The sequence below is a fragment of the Danio rerio genome, chromosome 24, assembly GCF_052040795.2.
Source record: "Danio rerio strain M-AB ecotype USA chromosome 24, GRCz13ab, whole genome shotgun sequence".
NCBI classification, from domain to species: domain Eukaryota; kingdom Metazoa; phylum Chordata; class Actinopteri; order Cypriniformes; family Danionidae; genus Danio; species Danio rerio.
Window position 1 is genome coordinate 9,106,572 of NC_141044.1, and position 19,588 is coordinate 9,126,159.

Below are 19,588 nucleotides of genomic sequence, written 5' to 3' on the forward strand. Positions count from 1 at the left end.
TAATGACTACAGTAACCATTTCATTTAAAACTACATGCAATAAGAAAGAAATTATTTAAAATTGTTAAAAATATTTAACAATTTACCATTTCTATGCCTTTAAATGAAGCAATTTAAATGTCAAGTACTTCACAAGTGATTTAGCTAGCAAGGGTAGATGTAAGCAAAAACAAACAAAACATAATCTCCTTATTTATTGCACTACCATAATTTTTTTCTGTAATTCTGAATACATGTGCTGAAAAGAAACAATAATATTTTACAATAAAAATATTACTACTACTACTACTACTACTACTACTAATAATAATAACAATAAAAACCTTTAATTTTGCCTAAAAAGTCGGTAACATTAGTGACAAAAAGGATACATGCATTCTTCAAATATATATATTTTTTATATATAAATCTTTTTAAAAATCATTAAACTGTTATTTGTGTGTTAATGCAGTCTAGGTTTAAATGTTTAAAAGGTAATTGCTTTTTAGACACCTTGCAATTCCAAAAGCAAACGTTTCTATAGAATGACAAAAATATTCCCAGATGTTTTAAAAGAGGCTCGGAAAACAGAACCTTGCAGTAAAGCAGAAAATGCTTAGAAATGAATTCTCAGTCACAAAGACCTTGTCAGGCATAATCCAATAGGAGTTTTTAAATTCATGTTTTTATCAATTGAAAAGCTACTGGATAACAGATTAAGTTAAAGGTGATTGTGAGACTGTGTCCATGCTTGTAGCAAAATATCTGACCGATGTGACATCATTATGACAAATCCCGAACTTCCCAGGTTTGAACGCACCATAATTAAACACCAGGCGTGTTTAATTGGTTTACGAGTTGGAGGAACTCGCCTGTCTTTGCATCATGAATGTAAGTTTTTGCTCTAGTCAATTCATTTTTAAACTTCTACTTTTATAGTAACTGATAAGTTATAGGCAATCTCCGCTATAGATGTACAAACCAATAAAAACAGTATATTATTTAAGGCTATTAGTCTAATTTAGGCTACACCCAATTAACCGTATTATGTTTGTTTTTAGTGTTGCAGAAATTAATGCACTGCTTTCCCTCTTTATATTATGTAGTTTGGGCGCAGACTGCGTGATGCCTTTGTTCAAAATAATGTGAACATGGCTGTTGTAATTCTTGCCGAAGAAAAATCATCGGTTACATTGGTTGATCGATTGGACGATGTTGTTATCAAGGCAAGTTATGCGTTTGTCTTTTTACGTAGGGCTAACGTAGTCTAGTGTATCGTAACGTAAAGTGTGTGTGTTTTTTTAGGAGCTGCATAAACATGAACATAAGAATGTCGCCTTGATATTACGAGCAATTGAAGGTCTGATCAATAAAGATGAAGACTGCATCCACAAACTTGTCCATAACGGTTTGGTTGCGAAGATAAGCATATTTAATTCTGATTAACATTACACATAATAATTAATTATAATATCTTTAAATAATTTCTTATTTGCACGATTTTTACATGTTGAACTGGTTTGAGACGGCGTCAGAGTACCTCAAAGCACAGCCAAAACCACCAAGGGACGTTTTAAAACTCATCGAAGTTTTTTACGAGATTTCCATGGTAATATTTTTATTTATTTATTTTTATCACTGAGGAATTGTTTTTAAAGGAAGTTATAGACTGATTTATATTTCACACACAGAGTCTATGTCAGACCACCATTTCAGGTAAGTATTTAGCACTTTTGTTGTACACTACAGATGTTCTCGATGAAATTATTATAATGATGGTGGTGATAAAATAGTCATAATTATGATTCGTAGGAAGCAACAAGATCCTGGATGTATTTCTTCTGCGGTTCGGCGCTGTTGTTTTGGATTATGAGGTACCTTTCTGTCTTCGTCTAGAGGTAAGTGTGTTGGTGAAAATGTAATGGGGTGAGATAAATAACTGCTAAACGTTCAGTTTAAGTGAAATTACATTTTGTGTCATTGTATTCAGGCCATCAGAACAATAAACTCCATGTTAGATAGCAGCCCCAAAGACGTAAGGAAGAAACTTTGCCACTCAAATGACCATATCGGGCTTTTGTAAGTCGTCCTTTCAGCATTGCTATTATATTAAAAGAGTAGTTGAAAATAACGTGAATGTGTAAGATATCAACTGCATTTTTTGTGGCAAAAGAGTGCACCCTAGTGGTCTGCACCATGAACAAAAACGCCAGTAGAGTTTCCATTAATATTTACAATAATTCATTATAATGAAAAATAGCCTATATATTTCTTACAGAGAAGACTTGGCAAAAGTGCTGACAGATATTGGTGGTAAGTCAGCTATTTTGTAAGTTATAAATTTTGCTAAATTAGTGTTTATTATTTATTGAACACAAATAATTAATTATTATTTCTGACTTTTAAAAGATTATGAAATGCAGGTGGCCATTTCTGAAGCACTCTGTAGAATGACACCAAGGAAACTGAGAGGAGACTTTGCTGGGAAATGGTTTAATTTTAGAAGCTTTGCTTCAGCTTTTACTTCAATTCGTGACAAAGATTTTGAAACTGTATGTTTAGATTTTATTTTTCATTTCTAAAGCTGTGTGTGTATGTTTGTTGCCTTTATTAACAGCTTTTCTCCTGTGTTTAAGGACTGTAGGACATTTCTGAATGAACTGAATAGTTATTTTGGGGGTTCATCAAGGTATATTTGAGTAATTATTAGTGTTGTTGTGTGTGTGTTTGTTGTTTTTTTTATCAGTGGTGGATTTGGGCATGGGCAATAAGGGAGATCGCCCAGGGCGGCATCTTGCTGGGGGTGGCTTGGGGAGACGGTGCAATAAAAAAACATTCCTTAGTAAAAGCATTGAAATACGATTTACTTTATTGCCACTGTAAATTAATACACTTGCATAAAGGCGACAAGAGTAAGGTGTTAGGGGCTATTCACATTTTACGTTTTGCATGTGCAAGTTTGTTTTTCTCTGTGTGGAACAAGTCTATGTAATATGATGATGATGTTACTTTCACTAAGCATGACTATGAAGCAGAAAGGAGGGATGAAGAGTCAGGGAGCCAAGACTTCATAACATTTATTCTCTGCTATGTGTCGGGTCTAAGACTAGGGTGCCATTTACACTCTAACCGCCACTGTTTTTTTATTCTGGCTTTATCCAGTAATCCATACCTCTATATAGCTTTTGACTTATTTGTATTATCATGTGCTTTCCCTAGAGTCTTTTCATTTCCTTGTATTCAAGCTTTTCTTGGTTCAACTGAGGTAAGCCTAAATCAGTTTTTTCTTTTTTTCCATTTTTGTTTTGCCCTTTTTTCATATGTTACTTCTAGTGTGTGTTTTCTTGCATTACATGGTGCTTGAATGCTCTTTTCAAGCTCTTAAAGCCTGAAGACGAGTTTCTACAGGAGTTTTGGGTGGACTTCAACCTTGGAACATCAACCATTACTTTCTTTGTAAAAGACCCTCAGGTGCATCCAAAATGTTTATAATGCAAGTGAATATTGTAATATCAACCATTATATGCAGTGTATCTAAAGTGAGCTTAATGTTGTGGTAGAACACGCTGTGGGAACTGATTCACCTACCTAAAGACATTGTCAGAACATATGATGTTCAAGGTGGGATATGTGGGACTTTTCTCTAACCATACCTTTTTCTTACTCTAAATTTTTCATAAAATGTTTGTTCCTTATTAGCATTAAATCTGAAATTGTACCTGAAGTGGACCAATGAAAATTAGAAAAGCTTTAAATGCCACAAATATACATTTCTTATATTTCAGTTCTCAAAATGACTATGCTTGCAGAATGCGATGACAGGAAGATATTGGCTGTTCACCTGACTACACCAATCTGTCAGGGAGGGATCACAGGCAAAATGGTCAAAATAATTTTTAGCTCTGTGCACAGCATCGAAACAGCCCTACTGAGAGTGTTTGAGGAGAAACCACAGTCTGCCACAGTTTCAAAGGTGACTTGCATAATTAAAAATATTATTATTTTACCAGACAAAATATATAATGGTCAAATATAAATAAGCATACATGTATGTTTTGTGCATCTTCTTAGGACACTCTGCAATCCGGAGATAGCTTGACCATGACAAAAGGCACACACCTTATTACAGATATGCAGTGTTAAAAGGTCCCTTTTGTTCTAAGGTGATATATCTGAAATGTAATTCTGATTTTATAATGTACAGGACCCCAACATGAGCAACCAGTGATCCCTTGTATATTTACAAGGTATGTTTTCCAGACTGCTATGCATCACAGTATTTCTACATACAGTATATTTTGTTTCTCTAACATCATACATTATTTCCTAGTTCCCCTGCTGGAAAATTCAAAAGCATCCATCGGGTAACTAGATAATTTCTACAGCAAACCAAGAAAATCACATACAATAGGTTGTATGGGTGCCCAGTTTGACCAGCTAAGTCATTTTTCAGCTTTCTCTTCTTTTGAGTGGACCGAGATCAAAGTAAGCTTATTTATTGCTGGATCCACAGGCTCTATAATCAAGAGACGGGTATTTTTTTTATGCTTTTTTTTTTTTTTTTTTTGGTGAGTGAAGAGTGAAAGGAAACAGATGCCAAGACATCTTTCGTTTTAAGGATCATTCAGATTCTGAGGTGTGTGTTTGTGTTTTGTTTTTATGTGCTGATAGAGTTCATAGTGTTTAATGCTTTCGTTCCAAAATATATTAATTTGGTATTATTTGCAAAATAACATTGTCCAAATCTGCTTCTCACGTCAACTTTTTAAAGCTGATTTTGGATGCTATCTGACCGTAATATCGAGAGTAGTTTTCTGACGTAGAGTTTAAGTCAGAATTATTAGCCCCCCTTTGAATTTATATATTTTTTCTTTTTAAAATATTTCCCAAATTATGCTTAACGGAGCAAGGAAATGTTCACAGTATGTCTGATAATATTTTTTTCCTCTGGAGAAAGTCCTATTTGTTTAATTTCAGCTAGAATAAAAGCAGTTTTTTAATTTTTAAAAAACATTTTAAGGTCATAATTATTAGCCCTTTTAAGCTATACATTTTTTCAATAGTCTTCAGAGCAAATCATTCTTATACAATAACTTGCCTAATTACCCACACCTGCCTAATTAACCTAGTTAAGCCTCTTAATGTCACTAAGCTGTATAGAAGTGTCTTGAAAAATATCTAGTAAAATATTATGTGCTGTCATCATGGCAAAGATAATAAAAAAAAATAAGTTGTTATAAATTAGTCAAGACAATCTTCTCTTAGTTAAACAGCAATTGAGGGAAAAACAAACAGGAAATATTTCAGGGGGACAAATAATTTTGACCTCAACTGTATGCGAGCAGGCATGTTTATGGCTGCCCCAGGTATCCTTAATGTAAATGTGTATATCAGTGTCTTATTGACACTTGATACCAGCTGATCTGACAGGAAACCAAAGAATTTAACTTTCATTCGAGTTCACTAGCTGATGATTGATTATAAAGCGTGTTTGGGATGCTGTCCTGGGAGAGAGCCCTGAGCTCATAAGATCCTGGAGCCCGGGGCTCCCTCCCATTTTAAGGGCGAGAGGGGAGCTTGAGCTCAGATAGGTATGAACATGTAAAGCTCGACTGACCTGTTAGAGACTTGGACCAGTGACTTTCTTGCTGTAAGGCAACAGTGCTAACCACTGTGCTGCCATGCTCCCCTATCAAGGAGTAGGGGTGGGAGGGGGGGATCCTTCAAGCCGAAGATGACAGGTAAGGAACTCTAGTTAATTATAATGAGTTAGGAATCATCCGATTGGTGAATCATGTGTAAGCTAATGCGGGACCAGCAGCGGTCAATCATAAGCGCGTGATCCTCAATATTTTTATAAGTAAACTTCGTGTTAGATTTAAACATCACTTTGTGAGTTAGCAGGTCAGTGCAGACACGAATATCAGATCCACTGTCCTCTTAGACTGTTTTTGGACAAATTTCTTTTAGTTTCTGGGTCAATGTTTTTATAAACTTAAGTCAGTGTCTTAATGTCCACAAAATGCCACTCAAATGAGAAACTAATGTTGCTTTAGAAGTTTCAAGGCACATATTATACTCTTGATAGATCGTTTGATTTTAGACTTGTATTTTTTTAGCTACATTCACATGTATTTTTACTTCTAGAATCTCAATTTGAAATGTTGTGGTCTTGTGAAATTGTGATCTTTCTGTTTAGGTTGCACGTGCCAAAACAATGTTATTCTGTCAGACGTCATCATCATCATCATCAACTAATGGGTAAAAAAAAAAGTAATACTAATACTGAAGCATATGAAATAATTATGTTCTGTATGTAAAAATGTAGTACTGTGCGATTTTACAATAGCCTAAAATGTTCCTTTTTCTTCTTCAGGTCTACAAAATCCCTTCCTGACACTTTGAGTAGAACTCCTGTGAAGGTTAGCCAGAAAGAAAATATTATTATTATTATTATTATTATTATTATTATTATTGGTGTGTCCAAGAATGCTCTAGTTTACTTTATTTCTCACTAATAAATAGGCTATGTATTCTGATTATTGGTGATGAACTGCTTTTGTTCCTCTTTTATAAGTACGGCACTAAAAAGTTGTAAAATTTGCATGATCGCAGAAGAAAATGAGAATGACGCATTCAGATAAAGGATCTCATCGTGAAGGGACACCACAAGCTGACTACCATAGAAGAAAACCCAGAGCTAAGAGCAAACTCAGAGGTATCATTAATGCAATACATGCAAATTAATGTGACAGTTACTCATATTTTGCAGTTTATAAATCTCAATTACATTTCAAATCGGTGGTAATCGAATGAGTTGCATCCAGAGAGTTAGGCTGCTTTAGAATTTAAATCTTATTTATTTCATTTAGGCAGTAATATACTTTAAGGGTCTTTGTTTAATTTACTGTTCTTCAGCAGTTAATGCTGATTTTAATAATGATTTTTTTAATGAATCATTTAATTTGATTATCTAATGTTTACATTCTTCAAATTACTGGTACCTGCCTCATTATTTAACAACAAAAAAAAGTCACAATCTTGCGCTTGAAATTGCTGTTGTTGGCCATCGCTGCTGTTTTGGAAGTGTGCTCTCATGCTATTTTTCCATTTGGTAAATCTGACCCAAAGTACTAAACTTGAGTAATATATATATATATATATATATATATATATATATATATATATATATATATATATATATATATATAATGACTACATTGTTGTGTAAATCTTTCACATTTTAATTAAAGATTAATTCTTGCCCAGTTCTTCCTTTTATCTTAACTATTCTTGACCTATTTTTTTCCCTATTTCTTCTGCTATACATTTAAATCTTTAAAACTTTACATTTGAACCAGAATTAGAGTTTCTATGCTTGTTTAATGATTTGAGTATTGCCATCTTAAAAATAATTTCATATAAAAATATTCAGAATGAACAAGCTCTAACATTAAAACAGTAGATTACAAAAATCAGTTATAATGAACAAACAGTTTTACATCTCAATTAGAAAATGTGTAAAATTAGGGATTGAAGTGTACATTTGGTGTATATATATATATATATATATATATATATATATATATATATATATATATATATATATATATATATATATATATATATATATATATATATATATATATATATATATATATGACTACATTGTTGTGTAAATCTTTCAAATGTTTCACAACCTAATTAAAAATGAATTCTTGCCCAGTTCTTCCTTTATCTTCACCGAGCAGTAATGAAGAGGATTTCTCCAAGGTATAAAGTTACTTTCTTTATTTTGAATTTGAATTTAAAATAATTTTTCTTTCTTTCACTATATATATATTTTTTTTTTGGGTGGTGGGGAAGCTATCAATACCCAAAGGAGTTCAAGAAATGAAAAACATGGCAAGTGAAGATGATGACTGGTTTGAACACAAACTAGAGAAATCATTTATCATGCAATCATCTTCACTCAAAGACACTACTGCTGATTCCGGTCAGTATAACAAAACTCAAAGAGGATAGTTGTAAAAGATAGCTCATGACCTATGTTTTTATTTTCTAGGTTTTCAAAACAAGACTGTTTCTGAAAGCAGTTTACAAGCAGATGAACTTGATCTTATGGAAGAGGTACAGCTTGATTTTTAGTATGTTGTGCTTATGTATGTTCACATTTGCTAGAACCAGGTTTGACCCCGTTCAGCTTTGAGTGCTACATTTTATTGTTCATGGAATAGATTCAACTAAACACATTACACAGAATTTGGTCTGTTTTAACATGTGTGCTGGCTTCAAATTCATGATGCAACTCCATTCCACCACATATTGAAAAGCGTTGTACTGAATTTGTAGGGCTAGAGATTATATGAGCTTTGGCTATCACAAGTAAGAATGGAAACTTTTGGGTACGATACAATCTGATTTGGATTCCAAAAGTAGTATTGACCTGTTTTTTTCCCCCCTATTTCTTCTGCTATACATTTAAATCTTTATAAATCTTTTACATTTGAACCAGAATTAGAGTTTCTATGCTTGTTTAATGATTTGAGTATTGCCATCTTTAAAATAATTTCATATAAAAACATTCAGAATGAACAAGCTCTAACATTAAAACAGTAGATTACAAAAATCAGTTATAAAGAACAAACAGTCGTACATCTTAATTAGAAAATGTGTAAATTTAGGGATTAGTGTACATTCGGGAAAAAACAAATTGTGAACAAAATAGTTTAAAATAAATTTTTATATTTGTACAATTTCAGAGTTCTAACAAATAATATATTTTAAAACTAAAAGATTGTGCAAAGGTTAGGGGGTGTTTAAATAATGATAATAAAAATCAAACCAAAAGCCCTCAACAAATTCACCAAAAAAAAAACAAAAAAAAAAAAACAAAAGAACAAAACAATGAATATTTAAAAGTTTCATCTTTTCATCAAAATGTATAAGTACTCCGAATATAAACATTTTTGAAAATTACTAAATTAACTGGATATATTTCATGCAATATTTTAAAGTGGACTCATTTAGTCCAACTTGGAAGAATGCATCTATGAGGCAAAAACTAGTTTCTCCAGTCTGTATTATTAAATAAAGAAAAAAAGTTGGTTTATTTCACTAATTCGATTCAAGAAGTGACACTTGTATAATGTATACATTCATTCCACACAGATTTTGTTGACAACTAATGAAAACCCTAAAATCGGTAATCTTAGAAAATTAAAATATTATGAAAAGGTTGAGTATTGAACACACTGGTACACACTAATTAACACTAGTTATCAGAGTCATGCCGCAGTCACACTAAGTAATTCTGTCGTACAGAGCTATAAAAAGAGTAAACAATATGATTAGACATTTTAAAAAGCGAGCCATATTGTAAATTTCTGTTCAGAGGTCGAGTTTTGATCCTTGTTTGCTCTCATGCAGTCAAGTTATGCGATTTTGTAGGACAGAATTCACCAATCTTGAACTTTGCAATGCAGCGATCTGTGAAACTTAACGCACAACCTTGCATTTTTGGTCTGACGCATTGGCATTCGTATGAATGGAAGTCTATGGGGAGAAAAGTCCAGTGTGACCGCAGCTTCACACTCTAATCTAGTCATGTAGTTTGAACGGCACTGCGATCTGCCAATGTCTTGCCATGTTGTGTGAGCTAGGCTTTGTCAGATGAAGGTGGCATTCAAAATTTGGGAAACTCTAAGACAGGCTTGAAAACCTTTTGCTCAAATCACCTACTGTAGCAGATCGAATGAATATTTATTCATTGGGATGAATAAAGTGTCCTCATACAAACTATAATAATGAATTGTATTCTGATCATTTTCTGAGAGCCCTGACTTGTACTGTGTACCATCTCTACCATTTATTTATTTAAGATATGCTTAGTATGATAGCATAGCTATAAGCACATCATTCCAAGGACATGCGCAGCTCTGACTTAAATGTGAAGTGGGCTGGTTGCATAAACCACTTGGACTAGTCTTAACGTTGGACACTATTTCTTTCACCCTTAAAGACTGGCTGGAGCATTTTAGTGATTTGACTACTCTAATTTCAATCCAAAAAGCAGAACTTATAAAGCTGCGGTCACACTGGACTTTTCTCCCCATAAACTTCCATTCATATGCATGCAAAGTTAGAACGGAAACGCAAGGTCATGCGTCAAGTTTCGCAGTTCGCTGCTTTGCAAAGTTCAGGCTTTGTGAACTCTGACCTGCGAAATCGCATCACTTGACTGCGAGAAACTAATCAAGGATCAAAACATGACCTCTCTGGACAGAAATTTAACATATGGACCAATCGCTGTTGTCTAATCATTTTTAATCCCACACTATTTCGCAGCGCCGTACAACAGAATTTTGCATACTCAAACTCTAGTGTGATCGCAGCTTTACCCTTGGCTAACTGCTAGTTGGTCTTAACATGCCGACTGTGTTTATGCAGCTGGACCCTGTTATCATCTGGAAATTGTTAATTACAAGGTGACATGAATTTAACTATTGCGTTAATGCATTTTGATTGGCCGATTGTGTGCTTGCATGTACTGTAGCAGTTGATCATGTGTACCTAACAGTTCTACAGAGTGAGTGAGTGAGTGAGTAATTATTCATATTGTTTTAGGAGCATATTTTAGATAAAGCATTACCTTCTCAAAGAAATGAAGCAATTGAATCCTCAGGTGAGTCCGAAGTTGATGCATCTGTAATATTTCAGTACCATACATCATTAACAATTTCTGTAAAAGTAACTGTTGGAACCATATGCCTGCAGAACTGCATGTGCACTTAAATGAAGAGGCAGAGGTGCCTAAACAACCGGCATGCCCACCTAGAAGACCTTTCCTGTCTGGCCCACTAGAGGATGCTGCAGGTACATTTTACCATGAGCTTTGCAACACATTGGACGTTTGAGCCTAGTCAAACTACTTTAAATTTATTTGGGGATTAGTTCACACCAACATTTTAAATTCTGTTAATTACCCTGTTGTTATTCAAATTCACAGAGACCTTTGTTCATCTTATAAGCACAAGTGAAATATTTTAGACTACTCTAAATCTGAGAGCTTCCTACTGAGCCCCGAGTATGAGACGATAACCGTTTTTAAGATATACCATGGTTTGGTAAAGTCAAGGTTTTAAAACTGCCAACATTTTCTGCTATACTGTTACTACGGTTTATGGATATTTTTTTTTTGTTTTGTTTTTTTACGTTTTAAGTTTTTTAGGACAACAGTATCTCCAGCAGAAATGATACTCAAAGATGCCATTTTAAATGGTAAAGAAATCATTGTTTATTAAACGAATGAAGACGGCAGAAGCCTGACATGACAAAGTTTTAGTTTTTTACCCAGTCATTTGAAAAATATATACGTTTTAGAGCAATAATGACAATACTGTAAAAGTGTATTTTTATCCAAGGTTATGAAACCATCAGAATCGTATACCGGCCCATACCTAGCCCTGAGACATACAAAGTCCAGAAAAGGAACCAAAAACACCGTCAAACATACCATGTGACTAGTGATTCAACTGTATTCATAAAATGCTCTTAAAACTTAAATGGAAAAAAAAAACTTCACCTATGTCACATTTACTTTTTTGAGAACTAAGTTGGTTTGCTTTTGCTGGAGGATGAGAGGGCTCTCTAAAGTTGTGTAAAATATTGTAATATGTGGTCTGAAAATAAATTAAGGTATCAAGAGATTGGAACAGCTCCTTTTTTTTTTAAACTCTTTTTTTTTTCTGAGAAATGTATGGTGCTGATTAGCAGAATCTGAGTAAATTGCACAAGATATCGTTGTTCAAATGTACCAGACAAAACAACTTGAATTGCATTTGAGGTATACATTTTTATCAGTTTATGTATTTCCTGGTACTCAAACTCTTGAAAATGGCAGCTTCAAGGCCTTGCTCTTTAGCTTGAAAGGATTCAGAACAGCTTTTGTGTTCTGCTGCTTTCTGCCAAACGGGGGGGATGACCTGAATACCACATTTAAAGAGCTTCTCTCACTTGCTCTCGCTTTCTTTTCTCTTTCTCTCTCTCTCTCTCTCTCTCTCTCACTTTCTATCACTTTCTCTCCTCTCTCTCAAATCTAAACACATTTATTAGAGTTTGGGTGTAAGTTTAGGTTAGTTTATTAACTTTGTGGTTTTTTTTTTCCCTGTGTGTATAGAACGAGTAACTGAAGCTCTAATGGAAGGTGGTGAGGAGTCAGAGGAAGAGTTGGGTGCTGGTGTTAGAAAAGCATTTAACTCGTTTAAGATTCAGTTGAGAGCACACTTTTCTGTGAGTACAAATCTTACTCCAGGCCTTTCAACTTCCGATAACTTATCTGGCCCTAAGATTATCCAACTCTTACATGCAAATTGTGATTTTAATTCATATTTAAAATTTTCATTTGAATCATAAAAGGATATATTTAGTGGGCATGTACAGATAGCTGTTTTCCTTAAGTGGATGGAGCAGAATGTCAGAAGTTTTAAAATGACAAAAAACAAACATAGGATTAGCCTTGTGTTTCAAGTTCTCAGAAGACAACAGCTTCCATTCTCTGAGCTGACAATTCTCTAAATCTCATTTGCTCTTCTGCATATGTTTAGTTAACTCACCCCTGTCTTGGTTAGTGAGCGTGGGATTTTCTTTGTGATCCAGAGCAGGTACAAGAAAATCGAAGCCAGAACACTGCAGTCTTTCACAGACTGTCAGAGAAATGTGACCTCCCTCCTGGGAACAGTACACAATCAAAGGTACAAACATAAGAAGCGGCATTCACAATTAACAGTATTAACATTTCCCCCTTGACATGAAAATGCATAAATGTTATGTAATTTAATGTGACTACTGTACATGTGATGTTTAAAAATATAATTACCAATCAATGCATGTAGGTTATTGCATCTGGAGCAGTTCCAAAACACTGTGGTGCACCAATTGGAATGTTTGGAACAGGATTGTCTGTCGCTCAAATCCATTGAAAAGGAGACTGTGGTCTGTCTCAGCTTTTCAATACACCTTTTCTGTATTATAAAGGCTGTCTTTTAAATTTGAACTGAAATGTTTCTATAATCACTTGAACAATTATATTTAATGGAACTCTATGATGATCTCAGCTAAACACTCTTAATGTTTCAGAATTTCTGGCGGTCAGAGTCGGACACAGTCCGGACATTCTGTGATAGACAGCAGAACAGGTAGAAAAGTCTAAGATTGTTATCGACTATTTTAATGTGGTGATGTCGTTGATTGTTGTCGATCTATTTCATAACTGTAACGAGTCCATTAAATAATATCTTGACATTTATTCTTCTATCTTTTTATTATTATTCTTGGAAGCAAATCAAATTAAAAATGTAATACTAGATGTTAAGCATTGTATATTGTCAAAATGGTCTATAATGGGTTTGCGTGAGCATCTAGAAGGGTAATCTTATTAATCCCTGAAAATGTTGATGTTTTTGTTGTTGTTAATACTTGGAAGCACATTCCAAATTTTGTCAGCTTTTATAGAGGGCAGTTAGATATTTGACCTACCTGCACTTATTTTAGAATTGTAAATAAATGTCGCATTTATGACACAGTGGTTCCCATCTACAGTCCTCTGCTCAATTGTTTCAGAACATTAGCTCTTAAGCAGAAAGCTTCATGATTTGTGCAGTGTCAAATAAGAAAGACCGAAAAAGTACAGAGCAATGAATGCCTGGGACTGGATTTGGGAGCCACTAATCTTATGTATTTGTATTATTTCTCTAATTAAAAGAACTTCTGATTTATTTATTTTTTCATGTCAGATTGCATTCTCTCTTACTACCTGATGCAAGTGCACAACCATCATCATTTAGTGTATCAGCACAAAGAGAGGCAAAAAGCACTGTGGTAAGTGGTCTATTCAGTAAAGCTCTTCTTTGCCTATGTATGAAAGCTAGACATTTTCCTTTCTTCAAATTAAGATTATTTAAACCTTGTGCTTCAATAAAAAAAAAAATGTTACACTGTGGTCAACAGAGGACAAAAATGTCTGTGTCCAAACACATTACAAAAGTAACATTTTCACAATTTTTGTTATTAGACTTCTTTACCATTATCAGATCTTATTTACTTAATTGCTTATCAGACCATAACTACCAAAACATTAAACTTTTAAATCATTCTAATATAAGCCTACTTTTGACTACTGGTGTCACCTTACTAAATTTTGGTACTGGGATTTTCCACTAACATTTTAAGCACTGTCGATTTAACAAAAAAAAAGCACCTAAATAGCTTAGCATTGTGATTTTATTTTTCCAGTTTCACCATTTTTCCATTCATACATTGTAATAGTCATTGAGGATTTTTTAAAAACAGTGTAACAATCTTGTCTTGTTCTCATGAACCCAATCTTGTGTTTTGTCTCGTGGAGTATTTTTTTAATTATTATTAAACGTATATACCAAATGGAATCTAACCTAAAACCCAAAAATCAAACCATACTGAGAAGTTTTTATTGTTGCACCACTAATAAAAATAAAATAAACACACTGCTCAAAAAATAAAGGGAACACTAAAATAACACATTCTTATCAAATACTTTGTTCTTTATATTTTTGAATGTGCTTACAACAAAATTACACAAAATGATCAATGGAAATTCTGTTAAAAAGGCTATAAATTTGTGCCAAATGGCATTAAATGTTGAACTTAAGGAGTTTCTACTGGAACATTTTTGTCCTGAAGGTCCTCTGTGTGACTTTTTTTTTGTACCCTGTGTAAAATTAGATTTATGACAGTAAAGGAGGATATTACATTTTATGTGAAAACACATTTCTGCCCAAATATATGCAATGACAGCCAAAATGCTCAACAAATGAAAGGGGGAAAAAAGGCAAAAATGTGCATAAAGATGCACAAAGGGTAAATGATTGTGTAAGTATTTATCATGTGTGCAGTTAATAAATACTAATTAGAAGGTGTGCAAGTCAAAATTGAAATGTCCTCTTTTCCAGCCTCCCTCCCCTCAAGAACAATCACCCATGATGGTTCCCATGTCAGAGACGACCACCACAGATCTCTAATAGGTCTATGCACTAAGAAGCCATTTCTTTTCGTGTGGCACTTCTTTTCTTTTGCCCATCATATGTGTGCTCTTTCTAATTAAAACAATTGAATATTGTCTTTTTTTTGAAGAGTTTTGTTATTGTGATCAATACTGTGCCTGTATTTGACAATTGACATTTAGCACATATATACTGTATGGACCAAAACTACTGATGACTTCTCAACCTGCTTGTCTGTGTCTAGAGGGTTTCAAAAAATAATTCCTGAAGCTGATCGAACTTTTCAAGTTAAGCAATAGAGATAAAAAAGTGCTTGAAACCCTCTGACAATAGGTTGTCTAAATGGTCCTTTCAGGAATATCAAGAATTGGATCTTTCCTATTTCTAAAACATTTTTCTAAAACATTTCCTCTTCATTATGTCACCAATTATTACTAGTCCACTAAAAGGGCTGGTTGTCTGCAAAAGACAAATGCATGAAAGGACAAGATAATACAGAGAATTTCACTTTAACCCTACAGCTGTAATTGCTGAGGAGCATGTTGCGTGGATCGAGAACTAGACCAAAATTTAATTTTGTAATAAAACAATAATCATTGATTTGGTCTGATGGAAAACGTATTAAAAGTATTAGGATTATTTTCTGCAGCTGCAAATTGGAGGAAAATATTTGTCTGAAGCTCGTTTGTCTGCTTTCATTGCCTAATAAGCCAGCATGTTTTTTTTTTTTTTTTTTTTTTTGTATTTGTTGTTTTGTATAGGGCAGTGCCCTCTGTCCCAAAGCAAAATGTGTGTAAAGCATTTCTTTACAGATGAAAACATTAAAATAAGGAACTAATTGAAAATTGCTTTAAAATACTTGATGACAGTGATTAAAGAAACCCTCTACAGCCACTAAAGACTGGAAGAAGTGCTGTGTAAGAGACGATGACCTTTGGCCATAAGTCATTCAAAGCAAGTGAGTGCACACTTTTTAGTAATTTTCTGGTCTGAAATGTACTGTGCCCCTGAAGGAACGTCTTTTTGGGAAAAGAAGAGATGGATAAAAAAAAATGTATGTGTGTGTGTGTGTATATGTATATGTATGTGTATATATATATATATATATATATATGTATGTATGTATGTATGTATGTATGTATGTATGTATGTATGTATGTATGTATGTATGTATGTATGTATGTATGTATGTATGTATGTATGTATGTATGTATGTATGTATGTATGTATGTATGTATGTGTGTATGTGTGTATGTGTGTGTGTATGTGTGTATGTGTGTGTGTGTGTGTGTGTGTGTGTGTGTGTGTGTGTGTGTGTGTGTGTGTGTATATATACACACACACACACACACATACTTTTTTTTATTATTTATTTTTGCATTCTATCGTAACGTTATGCATTCGCAAAGATGTTTGCAATCCCTCAAACTCTTGCCTTCCATTTTAAAGATGTTTGTGTTCCCTTGCAATACATTCGCATACCTTCACAAAGAGGTTTGTGTTCCCTGCATTGCTTACAGCAGGGGTGTCCAAACTCGATCCTAGAGAGTTTAGCTCCAACCCTAATCAAACACCTGAACCAGCTAATCAAGCTCTTACTAGATATACTAGAAACTTCCTGGCAGGTGTGTTAAGGCAAGTTAGAGCTAAACCTCTGATCTACACCTTTTGCAAAGGTGTTGAATAATATAACTGATGTTTCTATCAGGCTGCAGATCTGTCTAAATATCTAATGCTTTAATGTTTTTATTCTTCACTCTTTACCGCTTTTTCCTGTACTAACTAAATCTCTCTCTCTCTCTCTCTCAGCATAATTTAAGTGTTTAGTGCAGTTAATAAGCCCTTCTTTATATCAAACCTAAAGTTGTCAACTATTTGCTCATAACTGGTGTCCCTAATCATGCCGATTTTGCTGCATGTTCTATGTAGTTTTGTATTTTAACCAGGTTACTTCATATTACATAGAAATGAATGAGTGTCATGTTGGCGCAGTGGGTAGCGCAATCACCTTACAGCAAGAAGGTTGCTGGTTCAAGCCCCAGATGTGTCATTTAACATTTCTGTGTGGAGTTTGCCTGTTCTCCCCGTGTTCGTGTGGGTTTCCTCTGCATGCTCCGGTTTCCCCCACAGTCCAAAGACATGGTATAGGTGAACTGGGTAAGCTAAATTGTCCGTAGTGTATGCGTATGAGTTTCCCATTGATAGGTTGCAGCTGGAAGGGCTGCCGCTGCGTAAAACATGTGCTGGGTAAGTTGGCCGCTCATTCCGCTGTGGCGACCTCAGATTAATAAAGAGACTAAGCTGAAAAGAAAATGAATGTGTATGGACGTTTCTCAGTGATCTTTCCTAGTTGAGTGCATTCTTAAACCACTGATTTGCCAGAGTATTCACCAGTGCTCAACAGAAATGTCTGATTGGCCGTGAAGGTCATCAGTTCACTGGACTTCACCAATGTTTACTGAGTGCAAACACAGACAAGCAATTGGCTGCTCTTCACGGCTTGAAATGCTCCAGTGTCCCTGTATTTGAGTTTGTAAAAAGTGGTGTACTGATGACCTTCACGGCCAATCGCAGTCATTTCTGTTGAGCACTGGTAAATCAGCTGTGTTTAAGAACATGCTCAGCGGCGCTTAAATGTAGAGAGGACTGCATTGTTTTATCGCTTGCTGGGTTAAACAGGCTGAAGCAAGGAAGCATCCCCATGTTGTTTACCTGGTGCCATGAACTGAAGCCTAGAAGGACACTTAAGTGTGTTACTCATATGATTTCGTTTGATGCCTATGCTTTTAAATGTATAAATTAAACTTAACTGAATGATATTAAAGTGATTTTTTTTCACCATGTACTTTGAAATCACAGCAACAGCTGGAGGTTTGTAGTCCACAGTATGTTGTTGCAATGTTTACAGTACTTCCGGCTTTCCTCCCACCGCAGCCTTGCTTCTGTCTTTTAAAATGGGGACCACGTAAAATATAGAACTACATTTTCAGAATAACCCTATGTTGGTTAAATATATTACAGCTATTTTTCATAATTTAGTCAGAGATTAGCTGTTAATCATCAACAGATTTTCACTGTAGATCGTAGACTTTTAATGTTAAAATCACAGACATTATCTTATAGTTAAGCCTTTAAATTGCACTTTAAGCTGTATATTACTACTTTTTAAAATGTTTAGTCCTCTATCAGTATCACTTTTCTAATCTTTTCTATTCTACTTTTTAAGAGGTCAATTTATAATCACCACCACTTTGTAATATATCTATTCTACCTTTTATAGAAAAAAAACATATTTTTAAATACTAATTTATTTCCTATTATTTTAATATGATTTATATCTGTCTGTCTATATATATTGAGACACTTTACAACTGTCCATACACATGAAAAACATGTCCAGCCTTGACCAATTGTTGCAGTTATTACAACCAAAAACAAAAACTGTATCTGTTATTTTAACTATATTATAGTATTACATGGGGTCTTTAACAGAGACCAAGTGTATTATTATCAATACATTTAATTATGCATACAGGATTGTAGCACTGCTTAAGGCATACTTTGTTGCATAATAAATTAGTTTTTCTCCATTCCTAAAACAACATTTCTGAACCCTTGCTCCATTTTCTTAAACAATGTGATGAAAATGATATATACTATCAAGTAGTCACTAAACAATGCAACACGAAACAGAAAATACATTTTTCTTAGGGAGAAATACATTATTAATGTTCAGGGCCATACAATTTGTTTATTGTACAGCATACAATGCACTGTACTACAGTATACAATACTAAAAGGGACAAAAGTGGAAAAGTTGATCAATTTCCTTCGTGTTTGGGCTTTGAGTCAGGCCAGAACATTTCATCAACATCACACGTAACGCAATATTGTCTCTCCTGAAGCAACGGGGGAAGAAGCCTCTTGTGTGCCATATACAGCCCTGACATGATTCCTCAACTATATCACCACATACTTAATCCATGACTTGCAGAAGATCTATAGTGTAGGGTTGCTTTCCATAAAACTACTCAATCGGATTCCAGAAAGATGAGTATGGAGTGAGGTACAGCACGTTCATAAACACTGCACTCATCCTCTCACATTGTTTTTTGTAAGTATGCTTAAACACTCTTCTTCAAAACTTCAATTACTAGTTTGCTTATATCGGTTGTCGCATCATTTGAAAAAGTATTACATCAATTTTGAGTTGTTGTGTTTAATCAACAGCATCTTTTCTCTATTTGTATTTGATTGTTGCTACTTGTGTTTACCAGCATGGATGGTGTGTGCAGGAGAGTGCACGATGTGTTTTGAGAATGTGTGAAAAGTAAATAAGATCTGCACATTGTGTTTTACCATGCGAAATGGTTTAGGGTGTTGGCAGTAGACTACACAATTAGCTAAATGAAGTCAGGCAACTGAGAACTTAGTTCAGCCAATGGGTTTTAGTGTTTTAGCAATTGAGAAAAACATTTACTCACTCATTTACTTTAGTCAATTTTAAGGGTGCTTTCACGCTTGGTTCAATTGACCCTTCCGTAAGCCACACCCAAAAACCGCCACCCACC

General features: G+C 34.3%; 1 protein-coding gene across 16 annotated transcripts; it reads left to right on the forward strand.

Annotated features, from left to right (window-relative positions):
• The first annotated feature begins 492 nt into the window (after positions 1-492).
• Positions 493-15,135, forward strand: sycp2l (synaptonemal complex protein 2-like). 16 transcript variants are annotated; one of them, XM_087308010.1, is made up of 33 exons: positions 833-870; positions 1,086-1,205; positions 1,285-1,401; positions 1,478-1,588; positions 1,671-1,695; positions 1,792-1,877; positions 1,970-2,058; positions 2,258-2,292; positions 2,389-2,531; positions 2,616-2,668; positions 3,199-3,244; positions 3,358-3,450; positions 3,540-3,600; positions 3,765-3,952; positions 4,051-4,090; positions 4,184-4,226; positions 4,310-4,343; positions 4,433-4,464; positions 4,558-4,615; positions 6,179-6,240; positions 6,356-6,401; positions 6,595-6,697; positions 7,706-7,752; positions 7,846-7,975; positions 8,045-8,109; positions 10,606-10,663; positions 10,756-10,854; positions 12,158-12,270; positions 12,637-12,731; positions 12,873-12,972; positions 13,117-13,175; positions 13,773-13,857; positions 14,967-15,135. In XM_087308010.1, the coding sequence occupies exons 1-33, from the start codon at positions 865-867 to the stop codon at positions 15,033-15,035; spliced, it is 2,511 nt and encodes an 836-aa protein (XP_087164136.1). In that variant the 5' UTR covers positions 833-864; the 3' UTR covers positions 15,036-15,135. The 16 variants fall into 16 exon arrangements, with proteins under 16 accessions (NP_001373506.1, NP_001373507.1, XP_087164136.1 ...); XM_087308008.1 differs by having other exon boundaries at positions 7,706-7,751; positions 7,833-7,975; XM_087308014.1 differs by having other exon boundaries at positions 3,789-3,952.
• Positions 15,136-19,588: the final 4,453 nt, after the last annotated feature.

What these genes read in the sequence shown, in the direction of transcription:
- sycp2l (XM_087308008.1), top strand. An exon ending in TGAGTAGAACTCCTGTGAAG is followed by an intron (nt 6,402 to 6,594) that starts GTTAGCCAGAAA and finishes GCATGATCGCAG; the next exon opens with AAGAAAATGAGAATGACGCA. An exon ending in CCATTGAAAAGGAGACTGTG is followed by an intron (nt 12,973 to 13,116) that starts GTCTGTCTCAGC and finishes TTAATGTTTCAG; the next exon opens with AATTTCTGGCGGTCAGAGTC.